The sequence below is a fragment of the Salvia hispanica genome, unplaced genomic scaffold (assembly GCF_023119035.1).
Source record: "Salvia hispanica cultivar TCC Black 2014 unplaced genomic scaffold, UniMelb_Shisp_WGS_1.0 HiC_scaffold_169, whole genome shotgun sequence".
NCBI lineage: Eukaryota > Viridiplantae > Streptophyta > Magnoliopsida > Lamiales > Lamiaceae > Salvia > Salvia hispanica.
The window spans coordinates 90,474-109,821 of record NW_025951881.1 but is presented as its reverse complement, the minus strand read 5'-3'; the positions used below and the strand labels follow the sequence as shown (position 1 = coordinate 109,821).

General features: G+C 34.3%; 3 protein-coding genes across 4 annotated transcripts; 1 reads left to right on the top strand and 2 right to left on the bottom strand.

Annotated features, from left to right (window-relative positions):
• Nucleotides 1–3,810: 3,810 nt before the first annotated feature.
• On the top strand, nt 3,811–8,157 carry LOC125198626 (translation factor GUF1 homolog, mitochondrial-like). Of its 2 annotated transcripts, XM_048096949.1 has the most exons (12): nt 3,813–4,189; nt 4,632–4,824; nt 5,191–5,361; nt 5,523–5,679; nt 5,748–5,802; nt 6,134–6,201; nt 6,284–6,388; nt 6,522–6,593; nt 7,162–7,275; nt 7,372–7,512; nt 7,597–7,656; nt 7,801–8,157. In XM_048096949.1, the coding sequence occupies exons 1-12, from the start codon at nt 3,863–3,865 to the stop codon at nt 7,964–7,966; spliced, it is 1,629 nt and encodes a 542-aa protein (XP_047952906.1). In that variant the 5' UTR covers nt 3,813–3,862; the 3' UTR covers nt 7,967–8,157. The 2 variants fall into 2 exon arrangements, with proteins under 2 accessions (XP_047952905.1, XP_047952906.1); XM_048096948.1 differs by having other exon boundaries at nt 3,811–4,189; nt 4,632–5,361.
• A 240-nt stretch (nt 8,158–8,397) lies between these two features.
• Nucleotides 8,398–10,103, bottom strand: LOC125198627 (probable WRKY transcription factor 72). Its single transcript, XM_048096950.1, has 3 exons — nt 9,729–10,103; nt 9,519–9,632; nt 8,398–9,150 (listed from the first exon to the last, which is right to left on the bottom strand). Exons 1-3 carry the CDS (start codon nt 10,086–10,088, stop codon nt 8,533–8,535), a joined length of 1,092 nt encoding a protein of 363 aa, XP_047952907.1. The 5' UTR covers nt 10,089–10,103; the 3' UTR covers nt 8,398–8,532.
• A 3,421-nt stretch (nt 10,104–13,524) lies between these two features.
• On the bottom strand, nt 13,525–16,610 carry LOC125198603 (plant cysteine oxidase 1-like). Its single transcript, XM_048096925.1, has 5 exons — nt 16,150–16,610; nt 15,087–15,196; nt 14,827–14,989; nt 14,174–14,389; nt 13,525–13,926 (listed from the first exon to the last, which is right to left on the bottom strand). The coding sequence occupies exons 1-5, from the start codon at nt 16,343–16,345 to the stop codon at nt 13,799–13,801; spliced, it is 813 nt and encodes a 270-aa protein (XP_047952882.1). The 5' UTR covers nt 16,346–16,610; the 3' UTR covers nt 13,525–13,798.
• Nucleotides 16,611–19,348: the final 2,738 nt, after the last annotated feature.

The following is a 19,348-nucleotide window of genomic DNA, read 5'->3' as shown; positions in this document are numbered from 1 at the left end:
TAACATTGTAGGCCATATCATGTCCTCAACTTCTTAAGTCATAACTAAGCTAACTAAATTTGTTGAGTTTGCCCCATTTATTTAATTATTCCATAAATACAAATTGTACTTTTTCATCGGATTTAAATCGTTTTTATCGGTATTAATATACATCGTCTCATATACAATTACTTGTGTTGTAAGAAATCACTAAATTTGGTCCCAACAATTTTTTACCCGTTTTCCCTATTGAGATTTTTTCTTTTTTAATGAATTTTTTTACTAATGGTTCTTTATTTATTTTCGTATTGTTTTTCATGTGAGATTAAGTGGATATCTATTAAACTAATGATTATGATTCATGCGCATCTCTTTTTAATCAATATGCAAAAACAAATGTTACCACCTTTGACTCGATCATGATTTTTAATTATGGGATGGATGGCTCTTTGCACAAATATGTTTCATCAATTGTTGGTTGAACCAAACTACCAAGTAATAATTATTTCAGACCCCCACCTTATCACAAATCGTAAATTGGTCAATTTGCTTGAGATTATTGTTTTTTCTAAAAAATTATTCATTCCAATAACTTTTAGATTTTCGTAGTAGGATAAAAAATAGTCATAAACACTAGAAAACCAAAATAATTGAAATTTTTGGCTCGGTTCAGTTAATGCGATAATGCCTGATACGAAAAAATAGTGGCACGCTTTGGTTTTTTCGGTTTTCCACACAATTTTAAAACTGAAGCAAAAAATTGAACTCAAAATTTGTAGCATTAACTTTAGACCAAATTGGACAGAATTTTATAATAACCAAGGTAAAACAGGATATGTTTTACTATTTTGTTAATGATATTTGATTAATATTTGGGGATAGAATATTTTGATGATGGCCTACTTCTTTTGGAGTGCATGCTCATCACTGTACTAACTAATTTTGAGCAGCTCCTTCGTCCGCTTCATACGCTATCTTTGATTAATTGTTAATCACATCAATTAACATACACTAATAACGTGTGTTCAAAACTTTCTGGTTGTGAAAATTGTTAGATCTATCCACTAAATTTACAGTTTTTGTATGAAAATACTAAGTGTATTCGAAGTTTTACGTCTCCTAAATTTTTCTGCCATAATCACGTCAACGAACCCAGTAACCAAGTTGTCCAAACTCTAAATCAAATTAAAGGAACAATTAACTAGACCATAAGATCTATCATGAGATGGATGCATGAACTTAGATATTACTGCATACTACTACTACCTAAGGTTTGGATACTATATGATTAAACATGTATATACACACATTGTATATATGTGTGTGTATAAATAGTGTATAATAGTATAAAGTATGTATTGGGATTTCATATTGAAGGAATTAAGGTATCATGTAGAAACATATACAAATAATAGAGAATCAACGAATATGCAAATTTTTATATATAAATACATGGGGCAAAAAAAATCAAAAAGGTGAATATAGGATTTAGTGAATAAGAAGTCAAGAACAACTCAACATCATGTAACAAAAAAAACAACTCAACATCATGAAAAAACTATACTATATGTCTAGTTATTTATAAAGGAGGCCCAAGCTTAGCGTTGGAAGTGTGTGCATCAAACTTTCAACCCCACCGACACAAGCATCTCATGAGTCACGACAACACACTTTTACATAAATTATTCATTTTCCCCATAATTTTTTTGGATAAATATCCCATGTAGAACTAGTTAACTGATATTTTCGATTATCAGTCAACTAGTATCCGAAATTACTAGTTATTGAAATTGGTATCGACTTTGGGTTGCATCTGAGATTGGTTATCGATACTAACTAATAATTGATCAGTGTTTTCTTGTCACAAATTCCTTAGATCACCATCTCATATAGAGCTGGTTAATCGGTAGTTCGATTATCAATTATCAATATCTAGAGTTAATTATTAGTTTTGGATTGGGTGCGAGATCGATTACCGATAATCACCAGCAACGGATCGATACCGACGTAACAAAATTAACCGATTTTTTTAGTTACTACAAGTAATTTAAAACATATAGGCCCCTTTTCTCTAGTTGTAACCACTTCCCATTAGTAATGGGTCATTACCGTGGCCCGCCTACTAACTACAACAAGACAATTGCATTTCAAGCAATAAACCGGCCGGTTCCCGACATATTTTTCTTCCGATTCTGAATCCTGGCTCATACCTGTTTGATTATTTAGTTAAGTCGACTTATCAGTTATAATCAGACTACTTTACGCAATCTTAATAATATACAATAGTTAATTGCCTTATATTTTCTTATAGGAGTACCTTATATTGTTAAGATTCAAATGCCTTATTCTTAAACTTAGATCCCAAATCAAAATATGAGATCCAAAATCCAATGATTAAAGACAGCGGCGCAATGAGCATTCTATGGAATCGACTTTAATGTTCATTGGTGCTATATTAATGCATATTATTTCACATTAAACCGCATGTGCGAACCTAATCAATATACAGTAAGGAATTAGGCATTTTAGGTTATATATAAATGAAATTGAAATAAAGTTTAATGCACACTCTTTCTGTCATAAGCCAAAAAAAGGGTAATAAATTTATTGGATTAAATAAAGGGAAGTAGTGATAAATTTTGATGGTTAAGATTCTATTTGTGCATGAAATGGACAGGCTAGCACTAATAAACTCTATTGATTACTGATTTGAAACAAAGCAGAGGTGAAGATAAGAAGGAGTTGTTGGAGCTAACTCAATAATTATTGATATTAAAAATCTTAAGCTAATGATTAGAGGAACAACCTTTTCAAGCTTTTGTCCACCCAAGTATGTGGTTTAGTTTGTCTAAGCTTCTACAAGGATATTTGGTTGAATTTATATATGCAAGTGCAACGGTCCTCTCTCTCTCTTGATGTTTGTTCTATATTTGTGATTCATTGTATCTTTAATTCTTAATGATAAAAAAAGACCCATTAGTTAATATGGACATCACTAAACTGAAGATGGGTTATAGTACCAACTAATAATTCTTACACGAAACAAGTATCTATAAATTTAAACAAGTGGAGTGTTATCCTAAAGTCTCAACTACCCAACCCACAAAAGAAAAAAAAAAGTTTACTCAAATTTAATGGCCAATTAATCGAGAGAAACTTTTTTTACACAACAACGTCTAATAATGGAGAATTTGAGATATATAGGATTAGTTATTTCGATAAGTGAAAAAGGTACTATTATTGTTACTAGATAAAAATAACTACATCTAAAGCTACAAATAAGCTAGCACTTTATTAATACCAAATTCTCATTTCCATATAGGTCCATATACCTCACTGCATTTGAAAATCCTGATTTATGATTCATTAAAGGCCGACTACATTGAGGTCACGGGTTCATACCTCTCCGTTCGCCGGGAGACTTTTGGCATTGATCCAGATACTTGGTCAATAAAGAATTAGTTAGATTTTGCTAAAAGCGAGTTCGAGTTAGGAATACCTGTAGTTAAACTAAAAAAGGTTGACTATAATTCGGGTGATCAATCATCCGATTCATATTTTAAGCAATTGAACTACATTATTGTTTTCTTTGTTAAAATATAATGTTAATCATATGAACATTACATTAAATCGGATACAACTACACATTTCCACCACCAATTTCATGTTACTGAAAGATGAGCTTATAAAATCCTCAAACTAAAATAGAATTTCTAAAAACTTTAATCAATATCTATGCTGGTGAAGCTCCAAATGCAAACCACGATTTCCGCCAATTATAAAGCGATTTTGGCTTAACAACAACGACTTATCACCCAAATTGAGTAAGAAATATAAACCCTAATTTTAAACCCTCACCCCCTGGCCTAATTTCCCCCAAAAAATGGCTTCTCTGTACAGAGCTTCAAAATCTCTAAAATCGCATAGGGTTCCGTTCAATCTACTCCATATTAACACGAAGCCCCTTAGATTCGACACAGCTGCATATTTGAATCCAATATTCGGCTGGACGCAATGTCAATTTTTCGCGTCGCAATTTAGGGAAGATCCGAGCATAGACTTAAATCAGTTCCCATCCGACAGAATTCGCAACTTCTCGATAATTGCCCATGTTGACCATGGAAAATCGACGCTCGCCGACAGGCTTCTGGAGCTCACGGCAACTATTAGGAAGGGTCATGGGCAGCCTCAGTATTTAGATAAATTACAGGTTTTTATTTGATTGAATAGATTAAGTGCCTTATTTTGATCTCCTGAATTGCATTGCCCTACGTTGTGGATTTTCGGTCCATCAGTTGGAATAAAGCGTATTATGTGTGTGATTGGAGAGGCGGTTTTGCTGAAGCAATGATGGAAATGATTTGGGAATGTTGGTTTTCATACTGTAGATGATTATTGTTCTTTGTAAAGATTAGGAATTTAGATGGGAATGGTTTTCCTTTTATATTCAATGGGTTGAATTTTGAGGACTGTTTTCGAGGCACTTTACTATGTTTATAGGTTTACCTTAAACTCACTACAGATGTGATAAAATGTTTTAACCTTCTAGTTAGTTGAGGAGCATGCAATGGATTTCCATGTTGATGATTTTGGGAAAAGATTATGTTTTGTTTTTCCACAACTTATTTCATTATACAATTTGTTCGTCCTAGGTAGAGAGAGAACGTGGAATAACCGTTAAGGCCCAGACAGCGACTATGTTTCATAGGCACAATTACCTTGGAACAGATGCAAATTTTTTGCTAAACCTGATCGATACACCTGGACACGTGGATTTTAGCTATGAAGTGTCAAGATCTTTGGCAGCATGCCAGGGCGTCCTCCTTGTTGTTGATGCAGCTCAAGGTGTCCAGGCACAAACAGTTGCAAATTTTTATCTTGCATTTGAAGCAAACCTCACTGTAATTCCTGTTATTAATAAAATCGATCAGCCAACAGCTGACCCAGATCGAATTAAAGAGCAGCTGAAGTCTATTTTTGATCTTGATCCGAGTCAAGCTCTATTAACATCAGCAAAGACAGGTCAAGGTCTCGCGCAAGTCCTTCCTGCTGTGATAGAGCGAATACCTCCTCCTCCTGGAAAGAGCACTTCACCTCTACGCATGCTTTTACTGGACTCTTACTATGATGAATATAGAGGAGTTATTTGCCATGTTGCTGTTGTTGATGGGACTTTGAGGAAGGGTGATAAGATTTCCTCTGCTGCAACAGGCCAATCTTATGAAGTTTCTGACGTTGGGATCATGCACCCTGAACTCACTCAGACAGGAATCCTTTTAACAGGGCAAGTGGGATATGTTGTTAGTGGTATGCGGTCAACTCAAGAGGCACGAGTTGGAGATACTCTTTATCAGACTAAATGCACTGTAGAGCCACTTCCAGGTAGCTTTTCCACGCCAATGTTAAATAAATTATGATTATATGCTGCTGGTGAATTAGTTTTGATTTAGCTACATCGGATGCCTTGCTTCTATGATTATAATATTATCTACCATCATCAAGTGTATTTGTCTTATGTTTTCTTTGCTTCCTGACATTGAAAGGTTTCAAGCCGGTAAAACATATGGTATTTTCGGGTCTATATCCAGCAGATGGATCAGATTTTGAAGCACTTAGTCATGCCATTGAAAGACTGACTTGCAACGATGCCAGTGTATCTGTTACAAAAGAGAGTAGTTCAGCACTTGGCTTGGGCTTCAGGTGAGGATAAGCTGCAGTTATTGCTAAAAGACAATATTTTTCCATTTGATGATTCTAGTCTCCAACAGATGTGGTTTCTTGGGCTTACTTCACATGGATGTCTTTCATCAACGGCTTGAGCAGGTATATTCTGTTTCCCTCTGCAATTGCATCTGCATGCTTCAGAAGTAAACTAATGAGATTTCAATTTTTATGTTTTATGCCTTCTGATTGATGTTCAATTCAAGCTAAGAAATAAAACCTTTACTATCTAACACATTGCATGTGCTTTCACTTATGATACTTTATTCTGCTACAACCAAAGCAATGTCTTCATTTCCTGATTTATAAAAGTGCCTGCTTAATTGTTATGCACAAAGGATACAATAGTTATCGTGCAGTAACTAAGTATAGTAAATGGTTTCTAGATCATGATCATCTGTTTATTTATATTTAACTAAGTTCTATTGAATAGGAACATGGAGCTCATGTGATTTCAACTGTTCCCACTGTGCCATATATATTTGAGTATTCTGATGGAAGGTGTGCGACTCATTTTCACTAACATAGTTTATAATTTCTTTAATCTTGAATAACGACTGATGGTTCTACCTGTTTCTAATAGCAAATTACAAGTCCAGAATCCTGCTATGTTGCCCTCAAATCCTAAAATGCGGGTAACAACGTGTTGGGAACCCACTGTAATAGCAACTATTATAATTCCTAGTGAGTAAGCTCTCAAGCTCTATAAGTTCCTATGGATCTATCTTTCTATGTCTAAGATTCCATATTGACCTCAAGCTTGACCAGTTTATGAAATGGAAAACATTTAACATGTGCTACTCTCAATGTTTTACTTTAAGGTATGTGGGAGCCATTATCACCCTTTGTTCTGAAAGGCGAGGTGAGCAGTTGGAGTACTCCTTCATTGACAGGTGACTACTACCAACAAATGCCTACTAGTTTAACAATGTAGTTCTTCTTTGAGTCCTAACCAGACAAATTCATTAATGATATTTTGTTACTGTTTGGCGAATTCTGATGTTCTTAAGAGTTGCTTGGAGTTACCTCCATTATTCTTGGTGATTCCTATGGTAGAATGGAATTACCCTCTATAGGCTGTCTTTCAGAAAATAGTATAGAGGCATCAGAAAGTATTTTGGTAAATATTTATTATGCCAATCTGAATGAGGCTGAGTTCTTTGGGACTTAATGTCCTGACTCAGTGGGGCATTTCCTAATGTTGGGATAGATTCTTGCTAAAAATGTTGCATTTTTATATGAATTATATGCATCATGACAGTTCAACTCTGAGGTGGATCAGCATTGTTTGATTAATATAGCATGTTCCATCAGCTATAATAATATCCAATGATAATAATCCATCAGCTGGTCATGTAGTAAATCCAATAATAATATCAGTTGTACTCCCACCCCAATTTGTTAATCTCAATGTTATCTATTGCTCTTCTGGTTATTTATGGTTGCCTCCACCACGTGCAGTCAAAGAGCACTGATGAAGTATCGGTTACCGTTAAGGGAAATTGTCGTTGACTTTTACAATGAATTGAAGAGTTTAACTTCTGGATATGCGTCTTTTGATTATGAGGAAGCAGAGTAAGATTGTCATCATCCCGTTCTCCACGCACATATATTTTCATGGTGTTGAATATCAGCAACTGATGTGGTGTATTGTAAATGTGTTCTTAATAGTTATCAGGCTGCAGATTTAGTGAAACTTGATATACTATTAAATGGACAACCAGTTGATGCTATGGCAACTATAGTCCATAGATCGAAGGCACAGCGTGTAGGTCGTGAACTTGTGGAGAAGCTGAAGAAGTTCATCGACAGGTACATTGATTTAGTTTCAAGTTCCACAATTTATGTTTCATTCTCGTCTGCAGACTATATTGATACTATAACTACATTGAGCAGGCAAATGTTTGAGATAACCATACAAGCTGCTATCGGACAAAAGATTATTGCACGGGAGACGTAAGTATCTTCTGCAACCCGACATGATCACAAATCTCTTACATTATCTGGCGTTTGTTACAGCATTGTTACATTAAACTATGGTGCAAGCGCATCTTTGGGATATCCTGACGTCCAATTCCACATTATGGTTACAACTTTCAGGGTCTCGGCCATGAGGAAGAATGTTCTTGCTAAATGCTACGGAGGCGATGCCACCCGGAAGAAGAAACTTTTGGAAAAGCAAAAGGAAGGAAAGAAGCGAATGAAACGTGTCGGCTCTGTTGATATACCCCAGGAGGCTTTTCATGAGCTATTAAAGGGTTCATGAAATGCTATAATTACAACTGACCTATTTTTTACTTTATGAGAAGATGTTTATAGGCAGATAATGCATGATCAAGACGGAAAAAATAGAGTCTTTACTGCTGTGAAGCAAATGGTAGTACAATACTCATATTCCTTAAGAGGAGGTCTTTTTGTTGGAAATTTTTGGGATTAAATAAATCTGTACTTCATTTCTATAATCTAGTAATTAGACCATGTTTGGTTGGTCTAATATACATAATGTCAATTTGTAGTGACATAAGATTCTAATAATTCAAGATTTTTTTGATGTCAGTAAACCTTATTAAGTGACAACTATGCTGATAATCCACTCCAAATATTTTCCAGTCCGAAATAATAATATTTGGTGTAAATTATCAGCAGATTTACTTTATTTCATCGGAACAAAAGTGGAGAATTGTTTTGTACATCATATAACAAAAAATGATCAAAAACCCCCATGCATCATGCTCACTGATCTTGAACAAAGCTAAAATCATCCCAAATATTGACATTAACCCTAGCACTTCGATTTATTCATTCATTTTCCACATCAAACACCAACCCTTTTCAAGAAAGAGTACTCGAATCAGCAGCCGCCAAATTCTCGCCCTTTATCTCGCCGCCCATCTTCCCAACACCGCCGTTGGCCACCATGGTCGAGATCACGCCTGCGATGGTAGACCGGAAACTTGGATCAGACGAGATCACCTTCGTCAGCGTCTCCGTTAGAGCCTGCTGAGAGGGGACCTGGTTAGGGTTTCCAAAGTAGGGCGGCTCAAACATTTTTTGTTGCAGCAAAGGATGGTAGCCACCGCCCCAAGAGGCGGGAAGGGTGTTGGAATCGACGGTCGAGAAGCTTAGGTTTGTGGTGGGGAATCTAGGGTTGGCCGGAGAGGCGGAGGGATATAGGTTGAAAGGAGTGTTTGAGGTTGATGGATTGGTGATGAGGTCTAGGGTTATGGTGGGAGAGGTGTTTGATGAGGAGTTGGAGATGAGGTAGGGCTGAGGCTGTCCGTACAGATTGAAAGATGCTGACGGCTGAGAGGCGGAGGAGCCTGAGAGGAGCATGGAGGCGGCCGCAGAGGTGGTGGATGCCATCGCGGTGGCGGAGAGGGGGAGGGGGTGGTTGTGGGTGCCTTCGTAGGTTGTGATCAAGATTGATGTGTCTTCTATAAATCTTTGCACCTGAAAATTATAAATAATGGAGGGAGATTAAAGATCATCAATTTCATCTCAGCTACTAAAATTTGTTACATTCAATATAATTAATCATTAAAATGGAAATTTCATTAAATAAAATTGCTAATCCAATCAAAGTAATCATTAGAATTCAACAAATAATGTGATTGTTTGATTTCTCTAGCTAGGTCCTACAAAATCAAAAGGAGAAAGAATTGGTGATTCAAAATTCAATTACAATTTGTTGGATCTTAACATACCAAACTATCGATGTTATTTTCATTTTGGCTTGAATCTGTTGTTATTTGTTACCGATCGTCGGTTTGAGCCTTTTACTTTATCGAAAAATATGCCAAACAAGTTTTCGCGAGTACCTGTTTTCTAACGGGACACGTTGGAGAGATGGTGCAACGATAATAAGCCCGCGGACACGGATTCCCCTTGGCTATTTTCTGCCCATATTTTCTCCATTGACACCCATCATTCATCTACAACAATCCCAGCATACTCATATCAAAAAATAAAAACACTAAAATCAATAATATATAAATAAAAAAAAAAGATTATGTGACTGAAATACATACCGTTGGCGTATCGCATCTTGCTCTTACACAAACCCTTGTTCTCTTCCCACTCGTATGAGAAATCTCACCATCCCCATTTCTCGCCGCCACCGCCACCGCCTCCCCCTCCGATCCCATCTTAACGACATCGTTTCGCTCCGTGGAATGATCACTTGTCCCAAGTCGAAGAGACACCAGCTCTTGATCTCCTTCATCTCCAATTTTTGGATCCAAATCAGTCCCATTTTTCTTAAAATTTTGCTGAAAATCACTCACTTTCCTTTGCAGATCCTTGTAATCCACCTCGATCTTCTGCAGTAGGGTTTTCAACCTCATATTTTCTTCTCTCATCCCAACAACTTTACACCTCAAATCCTCCATTAGTGAGAGCAAATCTCAGTTTCTAAACAACCTAATAAGAAATTGTAATGTAACAATGACTTATATAACAAGTCTTTATCACAAAATACTATTTAATTTGATGATTAAATCTGAGTCCACATCTGCAGCCAGAGACTTCGAAATGTCAACTGCCCGCGTAGCTCATGCATGTTTTTAAATGGTTTTTTTAATGAGAGTTGAAATTTAAGGATCATTTTGTTGCAAGTTAAGGTTAAATTATGGAGGAATATTGGACTTGGAAAATAAATTAAGGGTAGAGACAGATGGGGTTTGTGGACTTTGAAGACAACGGATAATACGGTGGTCTTAGTCGTTTTATATTTTAATCATTAATTTTGTGTATTATTTGTGGTTTTGAAATTCTAGTTTAGTGCAATATGTCTTTGAAGGATTCACATGATCGTCGGCTACAGAGGTAAACGTTTCTTTCGTTTTTAGTCAGCACTTTTCTTGGGAGTTGGGCTGAAAATGTGGCTAAGTTTATAGTATATAGATGGCGTTTGATTCGCTGCAATATTGGATAAGTCAAAATAGGGTTATAATTTTAGTATTGTAGAGACAGGTCAAAATACATTGTCATGACCAAATTTTTGAGAAAAAGACAATTGAAAAAATATAAGATTAAACATAACATTTGGTCGTAAGTAAACGTGCACTTGGACGACCCCATATTGTATAACACGTACAGTATTTAAGTGTGTGTGGTGTGGGGGGGATTTATTGAAGATTGATCGTCACATATACGTTCAGTTAATAAATATGTATCTACGCGATGAGCCCTATTCATCCTAGTAACAATAGGAACCATGTTGGTCCTAAAATATATGTTCGGAAGTTTACAAATGTATATAAACATGTGACACCAATTGTACATGATCATGGACTGATTCACTTTCTTTCAGACTTCGTACTTAACAGCTAGACACAATAAAAGTGATAAAAACTGTGAAATAAAAATATTGGCAGCTTTACGGAGAATATTCAAAAATTAATTCTTCTTTTTTCACTGTTTGGCTAACAACTACAAAGACTAAGAATTTCTATAATGTCAACATCAAGTAAGATTATGGAGTGATTATCCATATATAGTTCATTGATAAAATAGATAGAATGGTCCATTTTCGAGTTCTTACCACTAAAGTAATAATTGCATATTATTGCATCAAGAAGAAAATTTTGGTTGTTTGAAAATTAAGAAAAAGATCGAGTTCATTTAATAAAATAAGTTGTATTTGACTAATGATGATAAACTACATGGAGACTATGAGGCCATGTTGGGTTTAAAATATTAGTTGTAATTGCAACTGCTCAATTTTTGAAAGTTGAGATTTGGGTCGTACTTGATCAAGCAATATTATGTTAGTACTTAATATATTTAATCTAATACTAATTGGAAGCATGAAATGTGTTTGGTAAAAATAAAGGGTGTTAATTTATTTAATACAGACTGATTACGAGCATTGACTTTGAAATGTGATATATAAGCGGTGGCAGCAATCTTAAATCGTGTACTAATTTAATTAATTTAATAAATTTTACAGTACTAAGCTTATTTATGACTATCTTTTATTATATCAAGCCACCATGATGGAGACACAACCTGCCTATCATATTTTTAAATAACTTTCACATGTAATAAAAAAATAACTTTCATATATATAAACTTGAGCTAGTAGTCATATATAAATGTCAGAACTAGTCATTATTGAAGCCTAGCCAATGTAAATTAAGTTATAATAAAGGGATTTAAATTTCAGAATTTATTACAACATCATGTAGATAGTGAAACATTTAATCACCGATGTGTATTGTGACACGTTTTGTCTAGTGCTGGCAATTTTTGACACGACACGAACCGGCACGAAATTAATGAGTTTGGGTCAGAGCTTATCGTGTTCGTGTCCTTATCGGGTCGACCCATTAAGGACACGAAAATTTCGTGCCGTGTTCGTGTCGTGTTCGTGTCGGGTTCGTGTTATCCGCTAATAATGCGTGTTCGTGTCGTGTTCGTGTTATCCGTTAACACATAATATTTTAATATTATTATTCTTATTAACACATAATATTTTAATATTATTATTCTTATTATTTCATTTTTCAATACTTATTTTCGTGTCATTAATGGGTTCGTGTCGTGTTCGTGTCGTGTTGACCCGAAACGGTTCGTGTCGTTAATGGGTTCGTGTCGTGTCCGTGTCGTGTTCGTGTCTGAGGGTAGCGGGTCGTGTTCGTGTTCGTGTTTGAGGTTTTATTAACGGGTCGTGTTCGTGTTTGTTGTTATCGTGTCGACACGATAACGACCCGACACGCACGATTTGCCACCCCTAGTTTTGTCTATCAGTGGGAACTCAAATTTAATTGACAGTAGAGACCATTTATGACATGACTTCCACAATTTTCAATTCTGCATCAAGAGGAGTTCATATAGGACTATTTATGTACACTCCAATAAAGGATTCCAATAAAGGATTTCTAAAGTCATGATTAGATATTTTGACGTGTCAATTACCCTTTTGTTTATATTATTATTAGTACTATTGTTTGAGTGTTTTAAATGATTATAAAATATGTTTGATGTTGAATTGTCGTTTCCAAAAATCTTATTAAGTCAAATTCAATCATAGCAAAAAACAAAATTATCATAATATCATTGAATAATTGTCTGTGAACACACTACTTTTAATCATAGTCAGAATTACATGAAATTTTTTTAGAAATATATGAATTTAAGTTTTTTCTAAATTTGTAGATAAAACTTATTTTCTAAATAAAAGTAAGAAAAAACTAAAATTATATCGTGCCACCGTCCCTTCTCTAGCCTCTCCTATGTCCCTTCTTATATTTGTATCACAACATTGAACTAATTACAATTATTTCATGATAACGAAACACAACTGAATTGGTAATATATTTTCCTTCTAATTAATAGATCGAGGTTGGGATTATTATGAGATAAATTGGAACCATCATTTTTCTTAAATTACAAGTATTACATATCATACATTATACTTCAGTTCTTAGATTGGAGAATATTTGTATTATAAAATTGTTTCACAAGGAAAACCCAATTTTTCTACAAATTCTAGAATTTGGAAGCATGTAAGTGAATATATAAAAATAAGATTGTCTTTAATCCATATTAATATTCGAAATCGAAAAATAAAGAGCTTCGAAAGTTAAGTTTTACTTTATGCTAATACGATTTCGTCGAAAATTAGGAAATGATATAAGTACTACTCCATTCAATTTCTCTATTTCTCACAACATAAAACCCTCCTTTCCTACAACACAAATTTGGATATTCAATAAATCTTGATTAATATTTTTTGTTTAGATGAATTTCATACGTACATTTTATCAATACTTGATAAAATTGCACAAAAACTATAATATACCACTAACATGGAGTATGAAGTGAAAGATTAAGGCAAATTCTTTGTTGATGCACATAGAAATTACTCTCTCATGTGCATATAGAAACCTCTGTTTCCATCTTCTGTAGTTCTCTGCCAATATTTACATAAAACTTTCCAAAAAAAGGGGGCGACATAAAATCTCACACACACCCCCTTTCAAGAGAGAGAGAGAAGGGAGAGAGGGGACAAAAAATGGACAAGAAAGGTGTACTACATTTGGAAATATCCTTAAGGAGATACTACTAGATTTTTACTTCCTTATTTAAACCACCATCACTTCCTCACTATCTTAGGACCATTATAGGCCACTCCTACAATCACGTGATCATCTGGTTTTTCCATCTCCTTCAACCATGCAAACCCCTCCTCCTCCTCCGCCTCCACCGACACGTCACCGCCGACTGTATATCAAACAATGACCAATTATTAGTACAATACATGACACAAAATTGTGTGTATAAACAAATGTAGAGTGCATTCACTTCAATTAGAGTTATTTTAATCCCAAATTATGGTTTGTTAATCACAACTAGGATATGATTAGGAGGAATGGAAACAAAGAGGAAGTTTCCTAGATTCTATCTAATGTCAAAAGGGATCATTTTTGGAAGCTTTCATGTGACTGAAGAAAACAAGGTTTTTTTGTACCTGAAATTTGGGGAAATGGCAGCTCTTGGTAGTACTGACAGTGACGGCCTTCGGGGTCGCAGTATGGAGGGCCAAGGACGTCGAGAACAGCGCACGCTGTCTTGGCAGTGAACCGGTGCATGTTGCCCCCATCGGCTGGATAGAGAATGGAGGTATTGCAAGGTTGGGTCAACTCCGAATTCACCTTCACCTTAGCCAGACATAGACCGTTGTCGTCTGCAAGAAGATAGAATGTGAACACAGAGGATGGAAGGCAATGGAAGAGATAGATAAGTACTGCACTTATTATGCTGTGGATGCAAAGATTCGTCTACAACGAAAGGTCTCCTAGTCATCTCACCTATCAAACACTGCACATAATTATTTTATTTACTATGGTCTGTTCGAAACAAGTCTAACAATCTCAGCAGTTGAATTGTAACTACATTGGAAGATTGTGATCAAGGGTGTGGTTCTACTTCTACATAACATAGGGATATCGGAAGGGCTAAAAGAGCAACTAGAACGAGCAAACAAACGGACTAAGAGAGTAAAAAAAAATGAGCACAAATAGGGATAGCTATGATAACATAATCCCCTATTTCTTCCATAAGAACAAATGTAATTCACAGGTAGGACCAACAAAGAAGCCTTTAGTTTCAACAAGGACATACTTTTGGGATCCACAGCACTCATCGTTTTGCAATCATCCGCCTTGTCCGCCCAGTCAAGGGACCGAATATGCATCGTGCCAAACAGGAGCTTGCTGAAAACTGTCATTCCGGGATGGTTGTGAAGCGGAATGACAGTCTTCGGGGGCAAGCAGAAGATACCAATCTGCAATAACAAAGCAATACGGTTCACTCAAATCACGTGCACTGGTGAAATCAAGAATCAACAAAGTGATTCTTCATCAAAAAAACAAGAAACTTACTGAGAATTTGTCGCATTCATGGAGGCGCATGTAAGTTATGATAGGCGCGCGATCCTTGCTGAAACACGGCATATTTGGCCGCAAGCCTACATCTTCTTGAGTCATTCCATCTGCAGGGATCAAACACAATCGTTAAGACTTGGTAGAAAGATTCAAAACCAGAGGATATGATATAAACTTAGCAGTTTGGCAAAATAGGAACTACATTCTCAACAATTCTTTATAGCCACAACTCATCTATCACACTATCAAACTGTATTGACAAAGAAACATAGCAAAAACAAAACCATTCGACTGCATCAAGGAAAGAATAAATTTTGAAATGTGTTGTGGATTTATAAAGTTCACATTTTTTACATAACTGAATTGCAATAGCAAAAGCCCAGCAGCTCAACAACATGATGTGGACAAGTCACAAAGCATCAGCAAAGGGGGGTTTTGGAAAAACCTGACATTTTATTTTATGCAAGAAAATAGTTCAATACCACAAAAGGGTAATAAAATAATATAGTGATGCAAGAGCCTGTTTCTAAAACAGGGAACATGAAGCTTCACATGCGGTGATACATACTTGATGGTGTTTGGGTCACTAAACCTCGGATTTGCATTAATGGTTCGAGAAAGATTTGAACACACAAATTTCAAGGCACATGGCACCACTTATGTAGCATAAATTTCAAGCGCCAAGCAGATGGCAAAAAAGTAAATTGATCCCACAATTACGGAATCCACCATTTTCACAAGAAAAATGCAAAAAAAATTGAAAAACCAATCAGAGAGTCATTATCACAGAATTCAGACACCACCACCCTCCAACAACATATGATTCAATTCCATCACAAAAGTACACCTTGTTTTCATACTACATTCATAGCCTTCACCAACCAAATTAAATAATAATAATAAAAAAGTGTTCTTGCAAATTTTCCATTCTTGCAAAACCACTGAAAATTGTCTCACATTGACAAAATCCCATGCCTAAGCAGAAACTGCAGAAAATCAAGATTAATAATTTGAAACCCAATAAAAAAAATGAAAAAAGATTGATTTGAATTTTGAATACCCAAAACAGCAGCAAGTTTCTCCACATTCTCAGGCGAGGGAACAATGCCAGGCCCACAATCAGCAAAAATCTCCTTGCAAGTGTCATAAAGCTTCTGAACAGCAGGAATCCTCTTCTGCCGCCGCTTCCCCTTCCTCGATTCACTGCTCATCTTCCCCCTCCCGCCGCTCCCGTTCGGCTCAATCCTCATTTTCATGCAGGTTAAAGACTCGATCTTGAAAACAGAGCACTGAAATCCAAGAGGTGGGTGCCAAAAAAGATGAAACAAAATCAAGGAAATGGAAAAGGGTCGTGCTTTTTTAGGAAGTCGTTGGGTACAATTGGAGTTGTGATATGATATTTCCTGGTCTGATACGAAAAACTATGCATCCAGCAGTCCCTGTACGAAAAGATTGACAGGAATGTAACGCATATATGTATACTTGTGTGTATAGGTGGAGATCAAATTGTTTGGAGGAGGTGGGGTGGGGTGATGGGGGTATATATATATCGATAGTTTGAGGAAGAAGTGAAGTGAAAACCGGGGGCTGGCCATACAATTCCAATGGGCTGTACAGAAAAGCGGATTTTCTCTGTTTTCTTTCTTTTATCTTTTCTTTTTTTTTTTTTACAATTGGACTTTTCAAGAATTTGACTTTGCCTTATTAAACCATACTACTCCTATTTCTTAACTAAACTCATTGATTGTGTTTGTTTTTTTTTTACATTTATTTATCGTTTTATTTTTATAGTAGCAAAGAAAATTAGAATTCTCCAATATAGGAATTAAATTAAATTTATATTTATTTAAGTTGGATAAGTTAATTTGAATATTTTAGGTATATAATGAATCATATCATACGATTCACACATGATCTGTATATACATTCAATTCTGAATTATCCTAGTTAAATAAGATGAGTAAAAATATTTTTGATAAATTAAATTTTGAAACAATGGACACTTTCTACTTTCTAATTTTTATCAAAGTAATAAATTGATTTAAATAAAATAATTGTAATGGATTTGGGATTTATTTGGAGATTTATCTAATGAATCATATCACACGATTCACACCTGATCTACATATATGTTCAATTATGAATTATCCTCATTTAATAAGATGAGTAAAGATATTTTTGATAAATTAAATTTTGAAACAATGGACATTTTCTACTTTCTAATTTTTAACAAAGTAATAGATTGATTTAAATGATATAATAGTAATGGATTTGGGATTTATTTCGAGATTTGCAATATTTGGTGCTAATTTTCTAATTTTATGATAATTGCATTTTTACCCTTGTATTTTTTACCTCTAAATGTAAGATTTGCAAGTTTAGGTTTTGGTGTTTTGAAATTTTAAGGTCAAGTGAAATAGGTGGGTTGATAAAAAGTTTTTCGATATATATTGCGTGTCGTTGACTAAAATTAATATAAAGTCTTAATGTACGGAGATAAATCTCGTATCGAATCACGGGTGCATTATTGTTAACTGTCTTCGGATTCGTTGTACGGATGTTATTCGTTTTAAAAGAATTTTGAGTGAGTTAAGTATTTGAATCTTGTCGGACAATACATAAAAACTTTTGTACAAAAAATATCGATCATTTATGTAACCGTTTTAGTATATTTATATATATTTATCAATAATGGTCTTACCAATAATTGAAATTCTCATTTTGTAGCCCTATTAGTATAATTATTAGTGCATCAGTATTAACTATAATATGGAGTATTTTTAAATTATTTATACTAAACGCTAGAATATGGAGTACTATTACACATTACTTATAATATTAGTTTTTACTAGTAGTAACTTCCATACATACATTTTATAGTACTATATGTTTTAATATTTTATTTTAGCTATTTATTTTTTATATCGCCACCGTTCATTTACATGACTTTGGATGAAACATTTTTGTTATTATATATAACTACTGAATTGGGAGATTTGCTTAACCCAAAAATTAATTACTACTATTAAAGACTAAATAAACTCAAGAAATGTCGAAGAAAAAAAATGACAAAAAGATCACGATTGAACCCGGAGTCTTTCTTCAAATTGAATTCTTATTTTGCAAGATATAAAATTATACATAGACAATTCTATTATTTGTATAACTCACTCTACACGACAGCACATTAATAGTATTAATTAATAGGAGTAATATTTTATTTGTTCACCAACACACTATATTAGAGACGAGTCATTGATGTTTTGGAAAAAATGTCGTGTTGTAGTTTTCATTGGCATATTATGATCTCCAAGTATTAAAAAAGATAGTACTCTATATTTTAAGTTTATTTTACAATTTCAGTTCATTGTCAATAGATTTTAAAAAGAGTATAAATAACACGAGAATAAGGACTAAAATGAAAAATTAATAAGCCACTAATTAGAGAAGCAAGTGGTGAGAGACTAGATTAATTTAAATTCGAACTCTATTTAAAAAATGACATTTATTTTAATTATACAGTTCATAGTTGTAACGGAAAATTATACTCGTGTGAAACGTATACGATCCTATCTTTAAATTTTTGTACGACCTTTTTTCATTTTCTCACCAACCAAAAACAACTTTACAATTTGTAACGTAAGTTCGGTAGGTTTATTTTGTATTTATCATATAAAACATAATTGAATTTATCAAATAACGTGCATTCTTTACCAGACACAGTTTGTTGCTAAAGCAAACATGAATCTCGTGAGCTTGATTTCTGCAGTAGCAAGAATACAAATTATTTTAAATTCTTATTGCAGAGATGATATATTATTATTATTATTATTATTATTATTATTATTATTATTATTATTATTACTACTATTTATTATTATTATTATGTTATTATTATTATTACTATTTATTATTATTATTATTATTATTATTATTATTATTATTATTATTATATCCGTAATTTGGTGATATTTAATTGAGGCAAAATGCCATTAAATATGTCTCCGTATTTATGTGAAAAAAATATAAAAAAATTTATGGCGTTGTTACTATTTACTGGGGTGTGTTAGGCTCCTTTGCACCCTAAGTGTCCTATTTCCTTCTTAATCTCAGGCCTTGGATCCTTAAATTGGATGGTTGTGATCAATGCATTATTAGTCTATAATGTTGCATTATTAGCCGTTGTGCATTATTAGAATGAAAATGTGCATTATTAGTCTATAATGTTGCATTATTAGCCGCTGTGCATTATTAGAATG